Raw genomic sequence first — 25,152 nt, 5'->3', positions numbered from 1 at the left:
TTTTTCATCACTCACTGCTGTACTTCATATTTTTAGCAATTCCCAATATAGCTGTCAAAACGGGGTTTTTCCTCTTCAAAAATTTTGTTTTTGCTGAGAGAGTGTTTGGATATGAGCCGAAGATGTTCTTTAAGGCTCCTTTGCAGAACGGCAAGTTAAGTTTTTTAACTCAGACTTAACCTAACATTAGGGATTAAACTCATACATTTTTGACCAATTTTTAAAATTAGCTTTGAGCTAAAAAAAGACTTGCCGTTCTGCAAGTGGGTCTAAAACACCAAAAAGTTTTAAGACCGTGTTTAAAATTTGGACATACTTGACTAGTTAGAAAATTCAAATCCTCGCTTCCTTTTAATATCAAAAAATAAACTTTTTGTTTTTAGATTGTCTTGATTACCTGTGTTTTTTTTTCAGATGCGATATTTGTGGCAAACGTTTTAATACAAAATTGCTTTTAAAAAGACATAAACGCATTCATAACGACGAAAAGCCCCATAAATGTGATTTTTGTGAAAAGCGGTAAGTTATCATAAAAATATCGGCCTAATATATTTCACCAAATTTTTTCTAACCTTATTTTCTGCCTGTATTAAATAGATTTGCGCAAGCTGAGCACCTAAGGCAGCATATGCGTACTCATACCGGTGAAAAACCATATAAATGCAAATACTGCGACCGGTGCTTTACGACAAAAAAACTTTTGCATAAGCATTTACGTATTCATATGGGTGATAATACTTATAGATGTAAGTTTTGTCCCTCAGCTTTTCGTGTGGCTTCGGAGCTACGATTACACTCAACTACGCATAAAGACGAAGATCCAGAGACGCGTGAGCGAAATATGAAGGCCTTAATGGAAATAGAAGCTAAATTAAAGCAGCAAGCGGTGAAAAGGAAAGTATTAACATAGCGTTAATTGTAAGGCAATGTTATCGAAATTGCAACGCCGCATACCTTTCTTAAATCAGACAACTTACGAGTATAGAGACTAACCAAAAAAAAAAAAAAAGAAAAAAAAAATAAATCCACCCATTTTTTTCGATAGCCTCCACTCCTCATCGGTAATTATTAGGTTTCCGATTATACAGTTCTACGTACCCCATTTAATTTGTTGCGTCCCTCCCAGAAATTGTCATCCTTGGAGAAGCTCCTAGCAGCTGGACTGCTCCATAGCCTCCAGCTCCGGGAAGGTATTGAACCTAACCCTGGTCCCAGGATGTGGTTCTGCTACATATGTCGGAAAAGGATTTACCTTTGACGGTCATACTCTTGTCAGTGTGTCTCGTGTAAAAGATGGTTGCATCGTTCGGGCTGCTCTGGGTTAGAACCCAACGTTCGTCGCCCCCGAACTTATATGAAACTTTTGTGGCTCCCTGCTGTTCACGTCCAAGGACGTCCCACGGTTCACTCTCAAACGTATCTGCGCCACTTTCTAGCAGCGACGCTGCACATAGGTAGATTTTAGACATTTAGGCGGCCATGATTGAATTTCTGAAAGTTGCCACAATTACAAAAAAAACCACTCCACAGCTTAAGAATGGACAAGGGAACAATAATTCTACCCCTTCCATCCATCGCATACTTGGCGTTAGCTGTCAAGTAATCGGAATTTAGCTATTTCTGAAATGCGTGTTAAAGTTTTTTTTAACCTATGTGAAATTGCATGTTTTAACGTGAATATTTTAAGTTTTAAGACAATTGAATTGAGTAATTTTGATGGATTCTGATATTTCAGGTAAATGCTAATATTATTAATGGTGTTTGTGATTTTTGAAAGTTATAAATTGATAAAGAACCTATTTTATTTAGGATGTTAAAAAAAATATTTTTTTTTTATTTTTGGTGTTCAAAACCAGTTTTGTTATGTTTCCAAGTCCGTCCAAGTGAAAATTAGTTTCGAACATGGTACTCGGCACAATTAGTTTACCAACTGCCCTAAATTTAGCTGCAGATACTTGCAGATAGGGGTTTAGATAGAGGGTTTGATACACCCTTGTTGCTGTACAACAAAAAAAATAGCCTCACTGCGCAGATATTTTTTAGTGTTACACAGTGTAATATCTATTCTAATATAGCCGATTAGTTACACAAATTATTATAATTTTTCACAAAACCAGTTAAAAATTAACCCTAGATAAAGACAGGTCTAAGTTATTACACTTTCTGCTGTACAACAAGAAAAATAGCCTCACTGCGCAGGTATTTTTTAGTGATACACAGTGTAATATCTGTTTTCTTAATATGACTGATTAATTAAACAAATTATTATAATTTTTCATTTATTAAACAGTTTAAGAAGATATAGGCAATAAAATATTTTTGGCCGCCTAAAACTTGAAAATGTACCTATGTGCGCTGCTCAGCAGTCCACATCAACCGTCCGCTGTTGCTCGCGCCAAACTGCGTTTCCACCTAATTCGGCCGCTACAACCCATCACTACAATCTACGTAGCGTGGATAGTAGCAATGCAGAGCACCAGCTTTTACCCCCGTCCCTCCCCTCAATTTCCGACACTTGTACTCGCGTAAGGAGTCATCAACTCCTTGTCCCTCACATCGTGTGTTCCGTATGCCAACTCAGTGTTAACGACCGCGGCATCGGTCCAATGCAGTTCAGGCCTTGGCCTATGCCACCTTCGTAGATGCTCTGGGCTTACAAACGGAAATCGTCCGACCGGCACATTCGTTGCACCTTGCTGCCAAAACACTAGTACCAACTCACCGACACCAGGTACACCAGCATCAATCGGACAGCCACACTCGATAAAGCCTTCATCCTTCAAGGCGCCCTCATTCATCTCTGACTCCCAGAGTGATGACTGCCCCCCTATACACTTCAAAATTCTGCAACTTAATTGTAACGGTTTAACTGGCAAGATCGCAGAGATAGTTGACTACATGAATAAAAATAATATCCGTATTGCCGCAATTCAAAAAACAAATCTAACTGCCAGATCGGGTCTCCGAACTTGCGATGGCTACAACATCCATAGGCAAGATCGCACAAGGGGAAATGGTGGTGGCCTTGCCTTCATCACTCATCACTCCGTGCCGCAGGGATAATACCTTGGAAAGTCAAGGCATAACCATCCGGTCAGGCGATGTTGACCTTGAAATAATTAACATCTACATTCCCCCTGCCACCTGCTGTCCAATTGGCTATCGCCCTGATATCAGTACGCTGCTCTGTGGCGAAAACCGTCTTATCCTTGGCGATTTCAACGCTCACCACGATCTCTGGCATTCCAGCTTGCCAGCCGACAGCAGAGGCAGGCAGTTAGCAGACGGCGATGCCCCACCAGAATTGCAGGTAATTGCCATAGCTCACCTGACATCTCAATCGTCAGCGCAGGGCTCATAAATTGCTTTGAATGGCAACCGATCCTTACTCTAGCTTCTGATCACATGCCCATACTCCTTTCAATTGAGCGACCTGCCAATTTTTTCACCTCTGAAAAGCGGACTTTCAATAATTTTAAAAAAGCCAACTGGGGAGATTACACAACCTTCACAAACCAATCCTTTGCTGCCTTCCCAGGGCGAGCGTGCGTTCCGCAAGGTCATCGCTTCAGCTTCTGCGTGCTTCATCCCGGCCGGTAGAATACCGGAAATCATACCGTATTTCCCGGCCGAAGCCGCAATTTTAGCAAGAGAACGTGACCTTGCGAGACACCTCAACCCTAGATACCCCCTTATAAGGAGTCTTAATTTGGATATCATGCGGCTGATAAATGAACATAAATATACCAAATGGGAGGAGCATCTAAAGAACTGCAACCGCTCTGCGAGTGTTGGTAAATTGTGGTCAACCGTCAAATCCTTGTATAATCCTACCAAACACAACGACAATGTTTCTGTAACCTTGTTGTTGTTGTTGTAGCGATAAGGTTGCCCCCGAAGGCTTTGGGGAGTGTTATCGATGTAATGGTCCTTTGCCGGATACAGATCCGGTACGCTCCGGTACCACAGCACCATTAAGGTGCTAGCCCTACCATCTCGGGAACGATTTATGTGGCCACATTAAACCTTCAGGCCATCACCTCCCTCCCCACCCTCAAGTTCCATGAGGAGATTGGGGTCGCCAGAGTCTCGTCTGTTAGTGAAACAGGATTCGCCGCGGATAGGTGAGGTTGACAATTGGGTTTGGAGAAGCTATATATTGCGCTGGCAACCTGAAGGGTTGCGCTACACAGCCCCTTGAATCTGGTATTTTAGTCGCCTCTTACGACAGGCATACCTATAAATAAAAAAATAAATGTAAGGCGCGATAACCTCCGAAGAGATCTAAGGCCGAGCTTCTCTTCCAATTTGCGTCGTGCTCCTCTTAATTTTTCCCTACAAATTGGCCGGACGGGACCTACATGTTTTATGCCGACTCCGAACGGCATCTGCAAGGCAGATGAGTTTTCACTGAGAGCTTTTCATGGCAGAAATACAATCGGAGCGCTTGCCAGACACTGCCGAGGGGCGACCCCGCTTAGAAAAATTTTCTTCTAATTGAAAAATCTTATTTCTAAAATTTTGATGTTGCTTTGCCCGGGAGTTGAACCCAGGGCATACGGTGTGATAGGCGGAGCACGCTACCATCACACCACGGTGGCCGTCAACACCCTCGACGACAAAAAATTCTGAAAATTCAGGAAAAATGTTGAGCTATATCTAACTTGCACATTATTATACTAAAATTTATTGGGCTACAAAACTGCATACTCGAAAATTTTCTAGAAATTCTGAAAAAAAGGTGAAAATTTTGATGGTCATTTTTGAAATTTTGATTAATTCTTCTTACCTTTAAATAACCTTTGACATTTTTTTGAATGTGGTTTCTTTTAGGGAATTTGCCATATTTTAAATGAAAATTATCAGTTAAGCTGTGAGCCACTGCATTTGAGTTGTTTTCAGCATAAACCAAGTGTGTATTTATTTTTAGTTGGATGAAAAAATTTTAAAAAATTCTGAAAAACGTCTTTCGTAAGCTAGAAAAAGAAGAAAAACTTTCAGCCAATTCTAAAGGGGTCGGGTTCAAAATTGGTCGAAATGGGATGGAACACCCCATACATACATGCAACATATAGGGCGAATGGTATATGAGCGTCGCACAGTGTTTCGTGTAGAACAAGCTAGCTGGACAAAAACGAAGTTCTTATTCCAAGAAAAGTGTAATGAGAAATGAAAGAAAATAAACAAAATAACGGGATTTTTGCTTTTTTTGATATTTCTGCTCATATATATTGAGTAATTGAAGTAAGAAGGCAGGAGTGGCCGTAAAATGCATTGATTAATTTGCAAAATTCTTCTTGAATATTAAGCTTCATATTTCTTTTAAGTGAACACTTTTATATAATTTTTTTGATGGATTCTAAGCTCGAAGGTAAGTAAAGTTTTATAATAGTAATTCTTTCACAATTAGAGTATTTCCAATATATTTAGCATTCCGTTATTAAGAAGAAAAGGTATTTTTTCTCTATATTTTTAAATTTAGGGACAAAAAAGTTACATACATCCGCGGACATCCGGGCTAAATTTTACATATGTTATAGTCGCAAGTATTATCTAATAGTCGAAAGAAAAAACCATTGCGAATTCTTTGCACATCTATTTTAAATTTTTTTTTGTAGATTTAGTTATCTCTACATATAAAATAGGATGTATGTACGTACCAGGTCCGACGAGATATTTGAACCTTTAAAGCTGATCTACAAACGGCAAAACCAATTCCCAGGTACAGGTAACAAACACGTAGCCATAAAACACACAAAAATATACGCTCAAGGTCAACAAGAGCACACCAAAAGCAAAAAGGCGAAGATCACTGACTTCAACCTGCCACAACCTACCGCACCAGTCACCAAGGCATAAAAACAGGTACATACAAAGCAATCCTAATGCGGGTATAACCGCACTGGAACGCTACACAAAACAACCCCATTTGTTAGCATCTACGCCAATACCTGAATGTAATATAAATACTGCACAACTGATAACAAATCAGAACGATCAACGATACTTAAGATGGCAGCACAACAACCATCAGCTATTCACCCTGTCGGAAAATCAACAACACAAAGCAGTTTAGTTATAACCGTACCAAGAACGGAGTTTTTTGACATTTGGGTTCAACATTCGAAGGAAACCAGATATAAAGAATTATTGAGTTTTTTTTGTACTTAAGTACGATTTAAGCGAAGCAGCCGAGTATTCGATAAAAAGTTTAAGCTTACAAATATCGGCATATTCGTCAAAGCTGGATCAAAAGTGGAACACTTCTGGAAGACATAAGGAGCGATTTTTGAATAAAAACTCGGAGTGACTTTCGGGTCCAGACTTCACATTTACAATAACGGTGGATTCAAAGTTGCTATCAGACCAGCCAACCACTTCTTCAGGTAACCTCGGCCCCGGAAGACGAAAGAAGGACTTTGTTAGCTGCAGTGAAAAAACCAAACGGCGTCGAGTGGATGACCTCTTGCAATCTAGAAGTCCTGGTGAATTACTTTATGCGGCAGAAGTATCAACGCGTATGTCCGGCAACAGAAATGTTGCTAATATTATAAAAAAATCACAGGAAACCACTCAAATATCCGGAACAAAGATGACATGTGAGCCAGATGCAATATGCTTGAGCAATGTAGGAGCTTTAGCATACTACGTAGATAGCAAGTCGAAGACTCATAGGTACAAAACGACTCGGAAGTGGAGCATCAAGGCAGGCCATAAAGTTTATCCATCATTTTATAGTCTAAGAAAAGCTAAGGCAGAATGCTATCCAAATGAAATTGATGTGGGTGAAACACGTGCGGAAATTAAAGTCCAGTCCGTATTAGATAAAACTGTTGAGCATTTAGTTTTAGCAAATCAAGAAGTTTTTGTTAGTTTATTATCTACAAACTTGACGTATACTTTAATCAGCAAGTGGGGTTGCGATGGAAGCTCTGACCATAGTACATATAAGCAAAAGTTTACATGCAGTTCTGATACTGATGAGTTTTTGTTTATATTTTCTTTCGTTCCTCTTCAATTACAGGATGAAAAAGGTAACATTGTTTGGCAGAATCCTCGACCTTCTTCTACCATGTATTATCGTCCAATTAAATTTATTTTTTCTAAACAAACAAAAGTAGGTTATCTATATATATATATATATTATCTATAACTTTTTGGTGGATCAGGTTTTATTTAATTTAAATCTATTGTCTTTTCTACTTTGTATGATACTTTACTTTTAAGTTTTTGTAATAAGTAATTTTCACATAATTAATTTAAATATTTACATTGTTATTATTATTATTGTAATTCACTTTTACATTCCTGACTGGTACTATAAAATAATTTTGTAAAAATTGTAGTGCCAGGATAAATACTCAAATAAATACAAAACATGTATGGACATATGTACAGTCACTCACATAAATAAGTAGACACCCCTTTTTGGACAATTCTTACAATTTTCGCTTTCGCAAATTTATTTTAACTAATTTCCCATAAGAAAATTTGTCACGATCTATAACAAAAACTAAATTATATTTAAAAAATGTTTGAAAAATTCGACGAATTTTCATATTTTAACTTATTTTCCATAAGAAAATTTGTCACGATCTATAACAAAAACTAAAATATATTTAAAAAATGTTTGAAGAATTCGACGAATTTTCATAAAAAATTTTAATTTTTTTCCGAATTTTTAGAACTTTTTATAGTATTGAGATTTGTTGTAGTCCATTCAATTTAAGTACAATAAAGTAATATTCTTGACTCCTTTAAATTTTTTTTAGATCTATGTCACTTATTCACATGAGTTACTGTATATGAAATAAGCAAATGTATGCATATGAAGTAAAATTTTGGAAAAAAATAAAAAAAAGAACATATGGCTGAAAAAAATGACGTAGTTGTAATAAATGACTGCATATGAAACGAAAATCTCATAAAATAATTTTGTCCAGCTAGCTTGTTCTACACGAAACACTGTGCGTCGATCTAAACATATTCTCCGGTAAGTATATACACGTGCATAATTTGCTACACTCATTATATAAAATAGTAACGATCCTCTATGGTCCATCCTTAAGTCAAGCCAATTTTGTTTTGTATACAAAATTAATATATCCACTATTTTGGATTACGTTATGGCTATGCACTGATTGTTTTGTACTTACAAGTACATTGGAGGTTGTACCGGTATATCATGAGCACTTATCTAGGCATATGGGTACATATGCATGTACATTAGACTGGGTCGATTTATTAACCGATATCGCGCCATCGATTTGTCGATAGGATTTGGACTTAGGAAAAAAAGTTCCACTACGCATACCCAAAACAATAATTTTCGAGCCTGCAAAAAAAAATGGCGAAAGGGTAAATTTTTCGACCGAAGCACTCCTCAAAACCCTAAAATTATTATTTTTTTTTTTTTCAAAAAACTGTTATCGCCAACGTTTTTATAACAGTTTTTTGAAGAAAAAAATATTTTTAGGGCTTTGAGGAGTGTTTTGGTTGAAAAATTTATCCTTTCGCCATTTTTTTTTTGCAGGCTCAAAAATAATTTTTTTGGGTATGCGTAGTGGAACTTTTTTTCCTAAGCCCAAATCCTATCGAAAAATCGATGGCGCGATATCGGTTAACTTTCGTCCATACAAATCGACCCAAGTTAATGTACATACCCACCTACAAATTATCGTGTCTATAAGTGTTTGCGATGAATACCTGGGGAGTGCGTATTGTTTTATGACAAAACAATATGCTCAAACAATATGTATGAGTAATACTACTTAGGTTGATGGTTGATAGCTTCACTTCCAACTGGAGCGATCCTCTAAGTTGTCCTTCATCATCATGATTAGTTGTCTAACCAAAGGTTGCTATATCTCAAATAAATTTATTAACATATGTCCATGTACATTAGATTAAAACTTCTTTTTATTTCCTTATGATTACGTCTAGGATATTTTCTATAAAAATCTTAAGTTTTGCATAGTGAGCCATATTTTTAGTATTAACAACGGAAATTACAGAAAAGTGAGGTTTCGTCCCAATCTAATGTACATTCTCAATGGTACAGTTAGAAAAAGTAAGCTTTAGTAATTTCATGTTATTTTTTATTAATAATGTGCGTTTGTAAACATACAAATTGCACAAGTTGATGTTTTAAAAGGAAGTAGTAAAGTTACGAAATGTGTATCCAATTAATAATTATTTGCATCAATTAAAAATTGTTTCATTAAATTAACATTGCCAAAAATAACGATATTTCGATGGAAATCAAAACTTAAAAGAAAGTAAAATAAGAGGTATTTATATATATTCATTATCTAAAAGTTGTTTTATTTGCTTTCAACAGGAGCAGAAGAAGTTAAAGGCGTGTTGAAGAGTTTTGCAGTTTCTTTCAATGCACTTCGTGTTTTTCAAATGTCCATGCTATTACATGAATCACCCAGATAGCTATACAGCTCATTTTGTGCCAAATTTTCCAGCCCACCTTTTGTTGGAGAAAATTGCTCCACACTGGCGATGATATGAAACCAACATTACTAAAATAAAGCGAACAATATGATAAAATTTGATTACAAAACAACCAGTAATTTTGGATACAAAACAAAATTGGCTTGACTTAAGGATGAAACCATAGAGGATCGTTAATATTTTATATAATGAGTGTAGTAAAATATGCACATGTGTGTATACTTACCGGAGAATATGTTTAGATCAACGCTCATATACCATTCGCCCTATATGCTGCATGTATATATTTGCCTCGATAAGCGGTTACGATTTAATATTGCATCCTAAAATGTACTTGTATGTAGAAATTATTCCGTGCATGCAACAAACAAGAATTTTTATTTCAACAAAGCCGAAAAATATTCAAAAGTAAGCAAAAAAAAATAAAAAAAAAAAATAAAAAAAAAAAAAATCTAAAATAATCAAAAGTAATCATAAAGGCCTTTTTTGATTACTTTTGATTTTTTTCAATAATCGTAAAAAATCATGATTTTTTTGATTATTTTTTTAATTAATTGAAAAGTATTCATTATAAATAGAAAATAATGGCAAGTAATCATTAAATGGCGTTTAAAGAAAATAATCAATGGAACGGCTAATCACTACCATTAGTAATCATTATTTAACAGGTCTGCTTGAATCTCAATTCTATAATGAGGGTCCATGAAAAAATAAAACTTTGTTTGCGTTTTCCCAACAAAATAAAATTGATTTAAATCTGTTTACAATAAAATGGGCGAGATATTTGAACGAAGTTATATTGAGAGCAATTTTAATTTAAGTCCGCAACAAGGCTGTTTGTTTCTTTTTTTGGTGCTTGCAACTTGGCCGTTAAGCCTTTTTCAAAGGAAAATTTGTCGATTTGGGGCAAATATTTTTACCATTTTGTTTGAAAGATTTGTTATATTTTAAAATATAAGGGGGATTCGCATTGTCTTGCAAATAGTGCTCGGATTACACGGATTGCAAAGTCTAGAACCACGGCCGAGTGCTAATTCACTTCTGAAAATAGCGGGTTAGTTGACAAAAAAACATATTTTGACCTCTGTATCAAAAGATCTTCATGAAAACCCGAAAAATTAAAGTGTTATTGCGAAACTCTTGCCAATAAATGCTAATTTTGACTAGGTAGGCAATTGAAAAGCAAAGTGCTCTCTCTGCAAACGAAAATCATGCTCTACAAGTCTCCTATAGTACCCGTCATGATATATGGGGCAGAAGCGTGAACAATGACAACGGCAGGTATTACTGTCGAAAGAGGCGACTAAAACATCCAAATGATTCAAAGGATTGTGAAGTGCAACCCTTTCAAGGGTTTGCCAGCGCAATTTATTGCTTATTCAGCCCAATTGTCAACCTCACCTACCCGTGGCGAATCTTGTTTCTATAGGAAGTATTCAAATACGTAGGGAAAGCAGACCACGCGTACATGTTTACTCGTTTTGTTTTTCAGATACAATAAATAAAAAAATAATTAGGTTTTTAGGACTTTGAATGCCAAATTATTCTGTATTGATACTACCAAATATTTAGTGATAGTACAAAATTCTTCCATCCGTCATAAAGAGAGATATTTTGCAACACAAGGTTGTTGTTGTTGTTGTAGCGATAAGGACGCTCCCCAAAGGCCTTGGGGAGTGTTATCGAGTTGATGGTCCTTTGCCTGATGCAGATCCGGTACGTTCCGGTGCCGAGCCCGACCGTCCCGGGAACGATTTGTTATGACAACATGCGACCTTCTAGGCCAGACACTTGAAACCATTTTGCTACCCTATTTCAAAGCAAATTTGCAACTAGCCTCTCATCAGCATGACTTTAGAAAACTTCATAGCACAACCACCGCGCTAAGTGCCATTAGCACACAGATACATTGCGGTTTAAATCAAAAACCCCATCACGGAACAGTACCCGTTGCGCTAGACCTATCAAAAGCTTTTGATACGGTCAACCATGGCACGTTACTGCAAGACCTGGAAGGGTCTACCTCTCCCCCATGTCTTAAGAGGTGGACCGCAAATTATTTGGGTGGTCGGCAGGCATCGGTGCAATTTAGAAACGAAACATCAAACCCAAGAAGAATTAAACAAGGGGGGCCACAGGGTGGCGTCCTATCCCCACTTTTGTTTAACTTCTTCTACATATCAAAGCTACCTTCGCCACCAGAAGGAGTTACTATCGTTTCCTACGCCGATGACTGTACAATAATGGCTACAGGCCCAGGCCCACAGACCGACGAGCTTTGCAACATAATAAACGGCTACCTCCCTGATCTCTCCAGTTTTTCGCCTCGCAAAACCTGGCATTATCACCGACTAAATCCTCCGCGACCTTGTTTACAACATGGACGTCCCAAATGTCGACCATTTTAAACATCCACGTCCCGGATGATATGCAGAAGTTGTAATATGATGACTACCTAGCAATCTCATTAAATAAATAAAAAATAAATGTAAGGCGCGATAACCTCCGAAGAGATTTAAGGCCGAGCTTTTCTTCCAATTTGCGTCGTGCTCCTCTTGATTTTCCCTACAAGTTGGCCGGACGGGACCTACATGTTTTATCCCGACTCCGAACGGCATCTGCAAGGCAGATTAGTTTTCACTGAGAGCTTTTCATGGCAGAAATACACGCGGAGCGCTTGCCAATCACTGCCGAGGGGCGACCCCGCTTAGACAAATTTTCTTCTAATTGAAAAACCTTATTTCTAAAATTTTGATGTTGCTTTGCCCGGGGTGTGAACGCAGGGCATACGGTGTGGTAGGCGGAGCACGCTACCATCATACCACGGTGGCAGCAATCTCATTAATTCAGCAAATAATTTTGACGTAAATAGTGATTTGCAACGGTACTCCAAACCGTGAAACATATTCCCTAACAAATTTATTTGCTACTCCAGATGCCGAAATTTCCCTTAGTGCATAAGCCTCTGGCCAACGTGTAAACCTGTCAATTATTGTTAATATATAACGCTATCCTTTCGAAATAGGTAGAGATCCAACAATGTCTAAATGAATATGTTCAAATCTTTTTTTAGGAATAGGAATTTTAGTTACTGGAGATTTAGTGTAACGATTTACTTTAGATTTTTGACAATTTCGTAAATTTTTCGGTATAAAAGGTCTAGGATTTTCACCTGTCATCTCACAAAAATATTAAAATTTAAAATCGGAATTTGAATAAATTTAAGATTTTGCGATTATTCTCCAGATTTCAACTGATGAATTACCTCATCTTTTTCTTCTTCAACTTGTAATATTTTGAAATTTAATTCTGTACTTTTAATGGTATTAACCATGATGCAATTACAAGGTGACTGATGTTGGCAGCTTCTCTTTCTAATCGGCCATCTTGAACTCCCACTCTGAAACTCAATTTGCCTCTTTGCGAAACTACTTTTCCATTGAGAGGAAAAATTGTAGTAAAAACCATTCAAATCAATTTTTCTGGAAAAGTATGCAAAGACATCACTTTTTTCTCCAATTCTATTTTGAGTTGACTTTTCTATAAATCAAATGCGTAAAATTTTTTATATAAAGTATTTTATATTAAACGAAATTGTTTGAATTTTAATATTTCCGTCGAAAGTAATGGCAAGATGTTTTTTAATAATAATTCTAATACATGTTTTAACTATTTTATGTTTCTGCTTAACTGCTGTTTCAAGATGCACGTTTTGCAGCTCAATAGCAAGGTCTGACTTTGGCTATGACGAGATAGTGACCCGTTTTGATATTGATTCTCGAATCCTGCGCATATCAAAAAGAATTAAAGCATGTGCCTTCCGCGTGTCGCGACATGGTCGATCTGGCTGCGTTGTTTTATATGTCTGATGTTTGGCGGCGCAGATGAACACAATATTGAAGAACAATGTACACATTTCACCTCATTATAGCGAAACATTCAAATAGAGCCATGAATCACACTATCTGCACCAGAACAATTTCTTTCATGCACACTGCAATAAACATCGCATGATGCTGCTTCCATCGCATCCTTTAATAATTCTTTACTTCAGTACAAATGTGTTTTTATGTAGCAGTTGCCTATGCAGCTCAAAACTCGCTCTGCATGAAAAAGTGTTTGAGCTGGCTTCCACAATTTCGTTATGGTAAACAAGCCTATATATGGCGGCAGTCGCAGTGACCTATATTCACTTTTTATTTTTATAAACAAATGACAAGATATTAGTTTCGTTACTATTTTGGATTAAGTGCTTTGCTATAAAAAAGTACTCGATTTAATACTGTTTTACAAAGCGGCCTCTTCTGTTCGTCCCCTTTCTCTCATCATTCGTATTAATTGGGAGCTTTAAAATGAGCTGTCACTACATAGACCACCTTGTCGTTATTACATCATGGTATTAACTTCAAATGCTCTTGATAATGTGTCAGCTACAATATTTTCTTTCCCTTTTATATACTGAATGTCATTGGTAAATTGTGCGATAAATTCCATATGTCTGGTTTGTCTCGGACTTCTTTCAGTCTTTGAATTTAAAGCAAATATCAAAGGCTTATGATCAGTATACACTGTGTGTCGACAGGCATCGGTGCAATTTAGAAACCCAACATCAAAACAAAGAAGAATTAAACAAGGGATGCCACAGGGTGCTGGCCTATTCCCACTTTTGTTTAACTTCTACATATCAAAGCTACATTCGCCACCAGAAGGAGTTACTCTCGTTTCCTATGCCGATGACTGCACAATAATGGCCACAGGCCCAGGCCCACAGATCGATGAGCTTTGCAACAAAATAAACGGCTACCTCCCTGATCTCTTCAGTTTTTTCGCCTCGCGAAACCTGGCATAATCACCGACTAAATCATCGGCGACATTATTTACAATATGGACTGCTTATTTTTTATTTATTTATTTTACCTTGTTGTTTGGCTGGATTGAGGCCCATTTTTAAATTAAAACTAAATAAATTATGGGTACAATAAAAGAATACTTTTGGTTTTTTAATTTAAAAATCGGATCTGAAGCCAGCCAAACAACAAGGTAAAGAAGAAAGGTATTTTTTATTTATTTAAAGTCGACACAAAATGAAAACGGTCGACTGGAAAGTATAAAGTTTGTACAAAAAGTGTCATACTTATAAATTATAAGATTAACATTAAATAAAAGTAAATCTATGTATTTAGCCATTCAAAATGATTCAGAGAGAATATCAAACTGTAAAATATCAGGTCAAATTAGAAAGTATTGGGCTATTTAACGTAGGAAGCGAACATTCGATACTTATACATTTATACAGGTCATTGTAGTGGACGCACCAAATCCGCAGAGGGTCAATTTTTGCAAAGTTTAGGCGACATAGCGGTAAAAGAAAAGGCGTGTAGTGTCTCGACGTCCTAGCGGGAACAGCGAAATAAAGCCGAGCTAGCAATTCAGAAGAATCAAACTCGCCAATGACCAACTTATGGATGAACAACACCCCAAGTACTATTCTACGGTTTTCTAGAGTAGACAGATTGATGAGAAGAAGCCTACTTCTGTAAGGTGCAAGATGAATGATAGAATCCCAATTAAGACGGCGAAGTGCAAATATTAAAAGTTGTTCTGCACAGACTCAATCCGCGTTGTATGATTTTTGTGTCCAGGACACCAGACACACAAGCAATATTCAAGTACTGGTCGTACCAAGGAAGTGTATAGGATCTTCGTGAGATAAGGATCGTTAAACTCTTTGGTCCAACGTTTAACAAAGCCAAGTATACCTGCTGCTTTATTTACAATGGATGAAATATGCGTATTAAAACATAGTTTTGGGTCGAAAAGTACACCTAAATCACTAACTGCAGATAATCGCTCCAGAGGTGTTGCATTTAAAGTATATAGAGTCAAATATGGCTTCACTCGGTGGAAAGTTATAAGCTTACATTTTGAGCATTTTAAAACGAGTAGTTTCGCTGTACACCAGCTCTGAAATGAATCCAAGTCAACCTGAAGGAGGTTCCGACTAACCAAGTCAGAGGGCAAGTATGTATGGCAAAGTTTTACATCATCCGCATACATAAGGGCCAGGCAATGTTTAACTATTAGTGGTAAGTCATTTATGAAAAGGGTAAAAAGCAATGGGCCTAGATGGCTACCCTGAGGTACACCAGAGGTTACATTAATTGTCTTAGATGCAATATTTTTATAAGAAACATTTTTAGTCGTGTTTGCTTGTGAGCCATAATAATAATTGCTTCGGAAGACCTACTAGGTCAAGCTTGTGAATCAGTAGCTCATGGTTGACAGATTCCAAAGCTTTACTAAAATCGGTGTATATCACATCTGTTTGTTGTTTAAACAGGAAGCCGTCTCTTACTGTGGAAGTAAAATCCTGTAAGTTGGTGCTGGTTGACCTTCGGCGCACAAAACCACGTTGGCAGGAAGATAATAAAGATTTACACGTATGTTGAAGCTGACATGTAACTATTTGCTTGAAGGTTTTAGGGATAGCTGAGAGCTTAGCAATACCCCTGTAGTTTTTAATATTAGACCTACTACTTTCTTATGCAGGAAACGCGCCTTACATTTATTTATTTATATGGCAACATAGGTACTTTCATACAAAGCTCTCGCCACAACTTTTTTTTTTTCATTTGACTACAAAAACGGTCAATTACGAATGAACGATTTGTGCGCAGTTGATTCAACATCTTTTTGCGATGGATAAAAATTGACATAAATTTCGGTTGAATTGACCCGTATTTCGGGTGATTTTACCAGTCTTTCTCTTTCAGTGTATCAGCGATCAAAAACACAAAAGGAAATTCCCGCCTTAAACCTAAATTAACATTTACAAGTTTTTTTCCATATGTAAAAATCGTTGAACCATTAGCTGCTGTTAAGATAATATCTGATGTTTTTTTTTTTTGTACACGAGAATTCCGAAGCTGAAAGCACTGAAATTTCTGCCCCACTATCAATGAGAAACTTTAACTTGTTTTCTTTATCAAATATAAATAAGCGACGAGTTGATATTTCTGAAATTCCGTTATTTGTCGCTACAACAATGGATCGTTATAGTTTGTTGGATTACTATTTTTCACAAATGGTTCTTCACATCTCGTAGCTTTATTTCCGTATTTGTAATGATATCTAGCGGCCACCGTGGTGTGATGGTAGCGTGCTTCGCCTACCGTATGCCGTGGGTTCAAACCCCGTGCAAAGCAACATCAAAAATTTTAGAAATAAGGTTTTTCAATTAGAAGAAAGTTTTTCTAAGTGGGGTCGCCCCTCGGCAGTGTTTGGCAAGCGCTCCGGATGTATTTCTGCCATGAAAAGCTCTCAGTGAAAACTCATCTGCCTTGCAGATACGGTTCGGAGTCGGCACAAAATCATGTAGGTCCCGTCCGGCCAATTTGTAGGGAAAATCAAGAGGAGCACGACGCAAATTGGAAGAGAAGCTCGGCCTTAGATCTCTTCGGAGGTTATCGCGCCTTACATTTATTTATTTTTAATGATATCTACATAACCATTTGTGATTATCACGAGATTTCGAACGTTATTTAACAGGACTTCTAAAACTATTTCTACTTGTTGAACGTGATCTTCAATAATTCTGACTAATTTCTTTCTTAATTTCACTTAATTCCAAAGCTATTTTCACGAATTAAAGATGTTGTCTTAACCAAATTTGTAATAATAGAATTTTCTCCTTTAAGATTTTGAGAATTGTTTATCAAAGCAATTTTTGCACAATAGATCTGCACAAAGGTCGCAGTGCTTCCAGACCTATCAATCAAAGCAATTTCATGTTTACTGATAACTTCCCAAACGTTATCAGCTAATTTAATTAAATCATTTATGTCATTGAAATTCGAACTTGTTAAAATTACATTCAAGTTTTTGGGTAATTTTCGCATCCAAAGTTTCTTTAAAATTTCTTGGCTAAAATTAGAACCAGAAAGTAGAACTAAAGATCGGTAAAATTCCGAAGTTTCAGAATCGGACAACACTTTATCCAACTTCGCATTCTCACTTAAGGAATGCCTTTCAATCAAAATTTGTTTTAATGCAGAATATTTATTTATTTCTAGTGGATTTTGAATAAAATTTAAAATGGTAATTATGACCTCCTGAGGTAATGCAGTAACAATATACTCGTATTTAGTTGTTTCTTGAGTAATTTTTTTAATATTAGACTCCATTTCAGCATGTATTAACCATGCTTCAGGACAGCTTGTCCAAAACTGAGGAAGTTTTACTGAAGTACAACAAATTCTTTATTGTTTTGATTCGCATACGGATATATTATGAAGTACCTTCTAAATCAATAAGTGAACCGTTAACTTGATGTATTGGTGTAGATGTGTTTCTTTCATTTGGTGGCGTGCGAAGCATAATTAAAATATAATATCAAAATTTTAAAAATAACGTTTAAAACTTAACGTTATTAAATGTAAAAATATTTTTCTAAACCTCAAAAAGAAGGATTTTACAATAACAATAATAATAATAATATATCTATATATTAATATGCATATATAAAAGATGATATAATTATAATAAAAATTGCGAATATTTTTCATTTGTTTCCGTAATTGATATTTATGCAATGGCTTTTAACTGTGTTGTATTTGTAGTTGTTTTTGTCTTGATTGTTGCTGTTGTACTTGCTGCTGATGATGATTTTGTTGGAACGGCTGATGTTGATGCATTGGCAACGCCTGAAACAATGACAATTCAAACGGAGGCTGTTGTAAGATTGAAAAAGTGGGTGAGTATTTAAATTGATTAGATGCTTCTATTTGCACTGACGTATATAATGTTCGGTTTTATGCAACCGCAAACTTCCATACTTGTTTTCTCCCAAATTCGAACATACGAAAAAAGAAAAAAGTTTCTTCACTTTTGGTCAAAATTACGAAGTACTCAGAGTATACTCGATACCTTTTACTGAATATGAGCACTAGAGTCGATACTTTAAATAAATACACTGTAGAAGTATTTTTTGCAGATATATAGTCTGTTATATCCTTTAACGGTCTCTTTAAATCTCTTCTGTATAAAACTGCACGTGGCCCTTTACCAACTTTGGTATTAGGTGAATTTGGTTATTGTAGCTGCATCATTTACGTATCATAATCACGTTTTTTAAGTTTTCCGAAGTGAGCGTGGGTATTGTCTGATGTCGCTCATTTTAAATAGCTATGAGAGATGAGTGCCAAGGAATCCACATATAAAATATCAACAAGATATCTTAAAATTTACTCAAGTGATCGGATTCACGTGGCTAAAAGAATTTCTTTTTCACCCGGATCCTTTTGATATATGGAAGTCTATATCTATTCTAATTACATTGTTTTACTTACTTAATTGGCGCTTAACCGTCTAAACGGTTATGGCCGTCCAACAAGGCGCGCCAGTCGCTCCTTCGCTACGCCAACCGGCACCAATTGGTCACACCAAAGGAGTTTAACTCGTTTTCCACCTGGTCCTTCCAACGGAGTGGGGGCCGCCCTCTACCTCTGCTTCCATTGGCGGGTTCCGATAGAAACACTTTCTTGGCCGGAGCATCATCTTTCATTCGCATAACATGCACTAGCCAGCGCAGCCGCTGCGTATAGCTCGTACAGCTCATCGTTAAATCTTCTTCGGTACTCGCCATCGCCAACGTGTAGAAGTCCATACATCTTTTGAACAACTTTTCTCTCGATATTGTTTTGGGCTCTAGCAATTTCTAAAAAAAAAAAAACAAAAAACAAATAAATGTAACGTCTGGCGAACTGATTTCACGCAACCAGAATAAAAGGCACTTAAGGTTGACTTTCAGCTGAATATGATGTACTGAAGATCGGGAATATTTTTATTATAACAGTTACAAATGTATATATTACAGATGGAAATAGGCTTACTTACTTTTTGGTTTAAATTAGTTGAATCGTAGTTAGCTGAAAAATAATGCAGAAGAAATAAACAGCTCTGAATACTTTTCGGTCATTGCCGAAGCATGGTACAAATATAACAAGGTAAAACCGGTGAGAGCCGGAATGACGTTTAAACATTTTTTTAATTTCTCACCGCTCTCACTTTTTAATTTTTTGTTTTGATTTTATGTTTTTCATAAAAAAAACTCTTAACATCAAAATTTTTTCTTCATTTAACTCTATTACATGAAACATTTTTCTTTGACGCTTTGTGTTTTGTTGGTCACACCAAGGGAGTTTAAGTCGTTTTCCATCTGATCCTTCCATCGGAGTGGGGGCCGCCCTCTACCTCTGCTTCCATAGGCGGGTTCCGATAGAAACACTTTCTTGGCCGGAGCATCATCTTTCATTCGCATAACATGCACTAGCCAGCGCAGCCGCTGCGTTTTAATTCGCTGCGTATAGCTCGTACAGCTCATCGTTAAATCTTCTTCGGTACTCGCCATCGCCAACGTGTAGAAGTCCATACATCTTTTGAACAACTTTTCTCTCGATATTGTTTTGGGCTCTAGCAATTTCTAAAAAAAAAAACAAAAAACAAATAAATGTAACGTCTGGCGAACTGATTTCACGCAACCAGAATAAAAGGCACTTGAGGTTGGCTTTCAGCTGAATATGATGTACTGAAGATCGGGAATTTTTTTATTATAACAGTTACAAATGTATATATTACAGATGGAAATAGGCTTACTTACTTTTTGGTTTAAATTAGTTGAATCGTAGTTAGCTGAAAAATAATGCAGAAGAAATAAACAGCTCTGAATACTTTTCGGTCATTGCCGAAGCATGGTACAAATATAACAAGGTAAAACCGGTGAGAGCCGGAATGACGTTTAAACATTTTTTTAATTTCTCACCGCTCTCACTTTTTAATTTTTTGTTTTGATTTTATGTTTTTCATAAAAAAAACTCTTAACATCAAAATTTTTTCTTCATTTAACTCTATTACATGAAACATTTTTTCTTGACGCTTTGTGTTTTGTTGGTCACACCAAGGGAGTTTAGGTCGTTTTCCATCTGATCCTTCCATCGGAGTGGGGACCGCCCTCCGAATCTGCTTCCATAGGCGGGTTCCGATAAAAACACTTTCTTGGCCAGAGCGTCATCTTTCATTCGCATAACATGGGCTAGCCAGCGCAGCCGCTGCGTTTTAATTCGCTGCGTATAGCTCGTACAGCTCATCGTTAAATCTTCTTCGGTTATCGCCAACATGTAGAGGTCCATAAATCTTTCGAAGAACTTTTCTCTCGAATACTAGCAGAGCCGCTTCATCTGATGTTGCCATGGTCCATGCTTCTGCACCATATAGCAGGACGGGTACGATAAGTGACTTATAGAATATGATTTTCGTTTGCCGAGAGAGGACTTTACTTTTCAATCGCCTACCTAGTCAAAAGTAGCATTTATTGGCAAGATTGATTCTTCGCTGGATTTCAGAGCTGATGTTGTTGCTAGTGTTGATGCTGGTTCCCAAATAAACAAAGTCTTTTACTATTTCGAAATTATGGATGCCAACAGTAGCGTGGTTGCCACGGCGCATTGGCGCCGACGCTTTGCTCGATGACAGCAGGTACTTCGTTTTGTCCTCATTCACCATAAAACCCATCTTTATCGCTTCTTTTTCTAGTTTGGAGTAACAGAACTAACGGCGCGGCTGTTCAGGCCGATGATATCAATTTAAGTTCTGCAGCTAGTATAATTTTTTCCAGCATCAAATTAAAGCAATGGAATGATAGGGGGTTACCCTGTCTGAAATCTCGTTTAGTTTCGAGCGACTCGGAGAGCTCCTTCCCAATTCTGACTGAGCTGATGGTGTTGCTCAGCGTCATTTGGCGCAGACGTATGAATTTTGCGGGGAACCCAAATTCAGACATAGCGGCATATAGGCAGCTCATTTTCGTGCTGTCACAGGCGGCTTTAAAATCGACGAAGAGGTGATGTCGATTCTTTTTTCGCGGGTAGATTTACCAGGTCTGAAGCCGCACTGATAAAGTCCGCCGATTCACGGTGGGCTTCAATCTTTCGCACAATACACTTGACAGGACCTTATATACGATATTAAGAAGGATGATTTCGCGATAGTTGGTGGAGTTTGTGGTATCCCCTTTCTTGAGGACTGGGCAAAAAGCACATATGTAGATTGCAATAGTTGGGCATGCACTCGTCCGCCCATATTTTGCGAAGAAGCTGCTGCATGCGCCTTACCAACTCCTCGCCGCCGTATTTGAATAGCTCCGCAGGCAATTCTTCAGCGCCCGCGGCCTTTGATTTTCAATGTGATTATTACTATTCTGACTTCGTCATAATCGGGTGGGGGACATTTATTCCATTCTTCATCGCTGTCTCCATTTAGGAGAGCAGAGAAGTGTTCCCTCCATAACATCAGTTACAAGGTCTCCGTTTTCGTTCTTACATGAGCTTGCCTCGGTCTTGAAACCTTCCGTCTGTCGCCGAATTTTTTGGTAAAATTTTCGTGCCTTATTCCTGGTGGCTAGCAGCTCAAGCTCCTCTCACTCACGCCTTTCCTGAAAAGGCGCCTCGCTTCCCTTTTTAACTTGCGATAGCGTTCACACACCCCTCTTGTTGCGCTAGCTTTTAACGTAGCCCTGTAGGCAGGGCCGTAAAGAGAAAATCCGTGCCCTGGACTAAACAATTTACGGGCCCCCTATAAAAACATGTAATACATTTGATTAATTTGAATTAATGACTCTCATTCATGAATCATTAGTGATGGATTACAATTTTTTCCACATCAACTAATATAAATAATTTTTGGACTAAGAGCTGAAAATAAAATTAACACAGAATATTTACTATTTTATTTATACTGTTTTACTGTAACGTAGAAATAAAATTCTCTTAACAGTCATATATTGTTCCAAATTATCTTTTCTAGTTACTTGGTAACATTTTAGAACATTTCTGATAAATTTAATGATGATTATAAATTTTAATTATTCAATATAGAAAGAGTGGCTTTACTTGTTTTTTTCGCTGCAAAATTTTTATAATAATATCAAAATTTAACTGTCTTGCCAAAACGGATTCAACACAAAGCGTGGCAAGTCCTGAAACTCGCTCTTGAGATGAACACGATCTATAAAAGTTTTTGATTCTCGAAAGGACGCTGAAGGAACGTTCTGCCTAGCTACAGTGACAGGTATAGTGCAAAAGATATGTAAAGCAACACAAATGTTGGGGAAAATCGTATACAGATTTTGAACATATGTAGATGGCATTTAGAAATTCCAATGGTGACAGACCTTTATCAAAATTTGCTTCGTAAATATGTTCAAGTGAATTATTTAGCATTTTGCTGCGCTCGCCCGAACCGTAGTTTCATCCATGTCTTCAAATTGCCATAAAAAGGAAAACTTCTCGTTCAAATTTCTCTTAGCTGCAAATCGTTCAGTAATGCCAGTGATTACCGAATCAACGATCACCAATAATGTATTGTTTTTAAAATCAGACTCTGGATCATCCATAATCATCTCATTTCCACTGCCTTCAAAACGTCTTTTCGGTTTTCTCTTTAAAATGTCCGGGAACTTTGGCGAGATGTTCAAATGAATAGCAACTGTTTTGCATTCGTTTAAAATTGTTTCCCATTGGTTCCTGATCAAATTCAAATCACCTAATAAGGCATCTAGATGTCGGACCTCAACATCTGTGGTGGTGTCTCTGGCTTGGAGTACTACGTTTCTTTCATTAATGGTAGTCAGTATTTTGAACCAAATTGAGGACAGCAAGATACATTCGAACTTGTTGATGTACTTGAGAATGCCGGTAACATCGCCGTATGCTTGCGCAGTCAAATTTGGCTTTTGGCTGAAAGACTATGAAGAGAGCTCGGTACATTTTTTTTTAGGATGTCCCATCGTTGTGGAGTGCTGCTGAATATAGTAAAACATTTTTGTACAACTCCGAAGAAAGTAATTGCAGCTGTACAACATTCAGCAGCATCAACACCACATAAATTGAGACTGTGGGTTGCACAAGACGAGTAATCAGCATTCGAGTTTTTGGGGAGAACGTGACGTGCTCCGTTGTAAGCTCCTTTAATATTGGCGCTGTTATCGTACCCTTGTGCACGACAATTTTTAATGGGATTTCATGTTTACCTTGAACAAATTAAATCAGCGATTTCCTGACCAGTCTTTTTGTTACAATCCACAAAAGCCAAAACCCGTTCTTGAATTGTAAAATTTGTTGCATTCGTCTGTTCAACGTGACTAGCATAAGGAGTAGCATCAACGATAATAGCAAAATTCTTGGCTTTCTTGCGTTGATCTAATATAGTTTCCCTCACGTGTTTTGCACAAATTTCTATAAACTTGTTCTGAATGTCCGGGGAAAGATAATGAACCTGTAAACGTTTGTGCTGCTGTTTTGAAATCCTAACTTTCTCCAAATTATCTCTAAATATCGGATCATAATGGCTTAGGAGTTCTAAGATGCCCAAAAAATGTCCATTGTTTCGTTCACCAAGATATATACTTTCGCCTTTGAAAGGCCTCTTTCACCCAAAAATAAAGTAGTGTCCAAAATTCTATATAAAATTTCTTTCCACTTTTGAGTTTCAGGGATTAGCTGTTCATTGATAAGTGTATCAATTGTAGCCTTCTTTTGAATTAGATTTTCAACTGATTAGTGATACGTCGACGGCCGCAGAGAGACGAGCGGGGCCCCTGGAACAGTTCGCGTTTACGGGTCCCCTAAAAAATAAACTCAATACAGCAAAAAAATAACATAAGATACATAAATTTTTCAATTCACATTGTCAGTTTTATTTCATATAAAATAAGATTTACTGGAGCACTTACATAAATGAAATGTTAGATTTCATTGTTTGATTTGCTTACAATAACCTCTTCTAAATATGTACATTTTAAGAGCTTGAATCAGCCAAGGAAAAACGTCCGTGCTTTTTGGTCTGCAAATATGAAAATTACCGATTCAAAACTAGTGCTGCGAGTAAGGCTGGACTCCAACGCCAATCTTCCAAGGCTTGTCAAGCGATTTTGGCTCATAGTAGAACGACAAACATTTTTCACGCGAGACAATAGACTAAAAGAACGATCCCCTTCAGCCACACTGACTGAAAGTGTGCAAAATATTCTTAATGCTATGCAGATGTTGGGAATAATACTTCCATCTTCAAGTCATGAAATTTGTTCAGATGTTGAAATGGTAGCAGCGAATCACATCACAAATTTGCTAAGTGGATGGCTTTGAGATTCATGATTTCATCTGTTAGATCCGTAGAAATATCGAGACCATAAATCGTGCAGAATGCCGCTGCCTTTTCTCTGAGCTCTTCTGCCGTCAGATCTTGATACTTCCACAAAAAACTATATTTAATCGCAATGTTATTTACGGCTTCGAAACGTCTTGTCATGTTACCAATCAAGCAGTCCAAAAGAACGTAAAAAACTTGCTGTTTGAATTGAGTTTCGGAATCACACTCAGGTGATTCGCCAGGTAATTCATCGAACTGGCGCTTTCTTATCTTCCTTCTTTTCTTTGCAAAGGTATTTAAAACTCCTATACTCCCTGCCAGGCTACGTATATTTTCTGTTTCCACGTCCAGTGTGGCATTTCTAGCTTGCAATACCAGATTTCGATGGTTGATTACCGTCAACACTTTGAGCCAAATGGAGGCTAAGAGGATATACTCAAATTTCCCAATATATGCTTCAATACCTTTCAAATCCGTTACTGTTTCTGA

At 37.2% G+C, this 25,152-nt stretch overlaps 1 protein-coding gene across 1 annotated transcript in view; it reads left to right on the top strand.

Annotated features, from left to right (window-relative positions):
- LOC137248423 (uncharacterized) overlaps positions 1 to 8,371 on the top strand; it is a 396,800-nt gene extending 388,429 nt beyond the window's left edge. Inside the window, exons 26-27 of the mRNA XM_067779361.1 lie at positions 415 to 519; positions 598 to 8,371. Of these exons, the coding sequence (XP_067635462.1) occupies positions 415 to 519; positions 598 to 910 (418 nt within the window). The 3' untranslated portion in view covers positions 911 to 8,371. The remainder of the gene's footprint in view (positions 1 to 414; positions 520 to 597) is intronic.
- The last annotated feature ends 16,781 nt before the right edge of the window (positions 8,372 to 25,152 follow it).

Source organism: Eurosta solidaginis, chromosome 4 (assembly GCF_040869045.1).
Source record: "Eurosta solidaginis isolate ZX-2024a chromosome 4, ASM4086904v1, whole genome shotgun sequence".
Taxonomy (NCBI): domain Eukaryota; kingdom Metazoa; phylum Arthropoda; class Insecta; order Diptera; family Tephritidae; genus Eurosta; species Eurosta solidaginis.
This window is presented reverse-complemented; position numbering and strand designations above follow the sequence as displayed.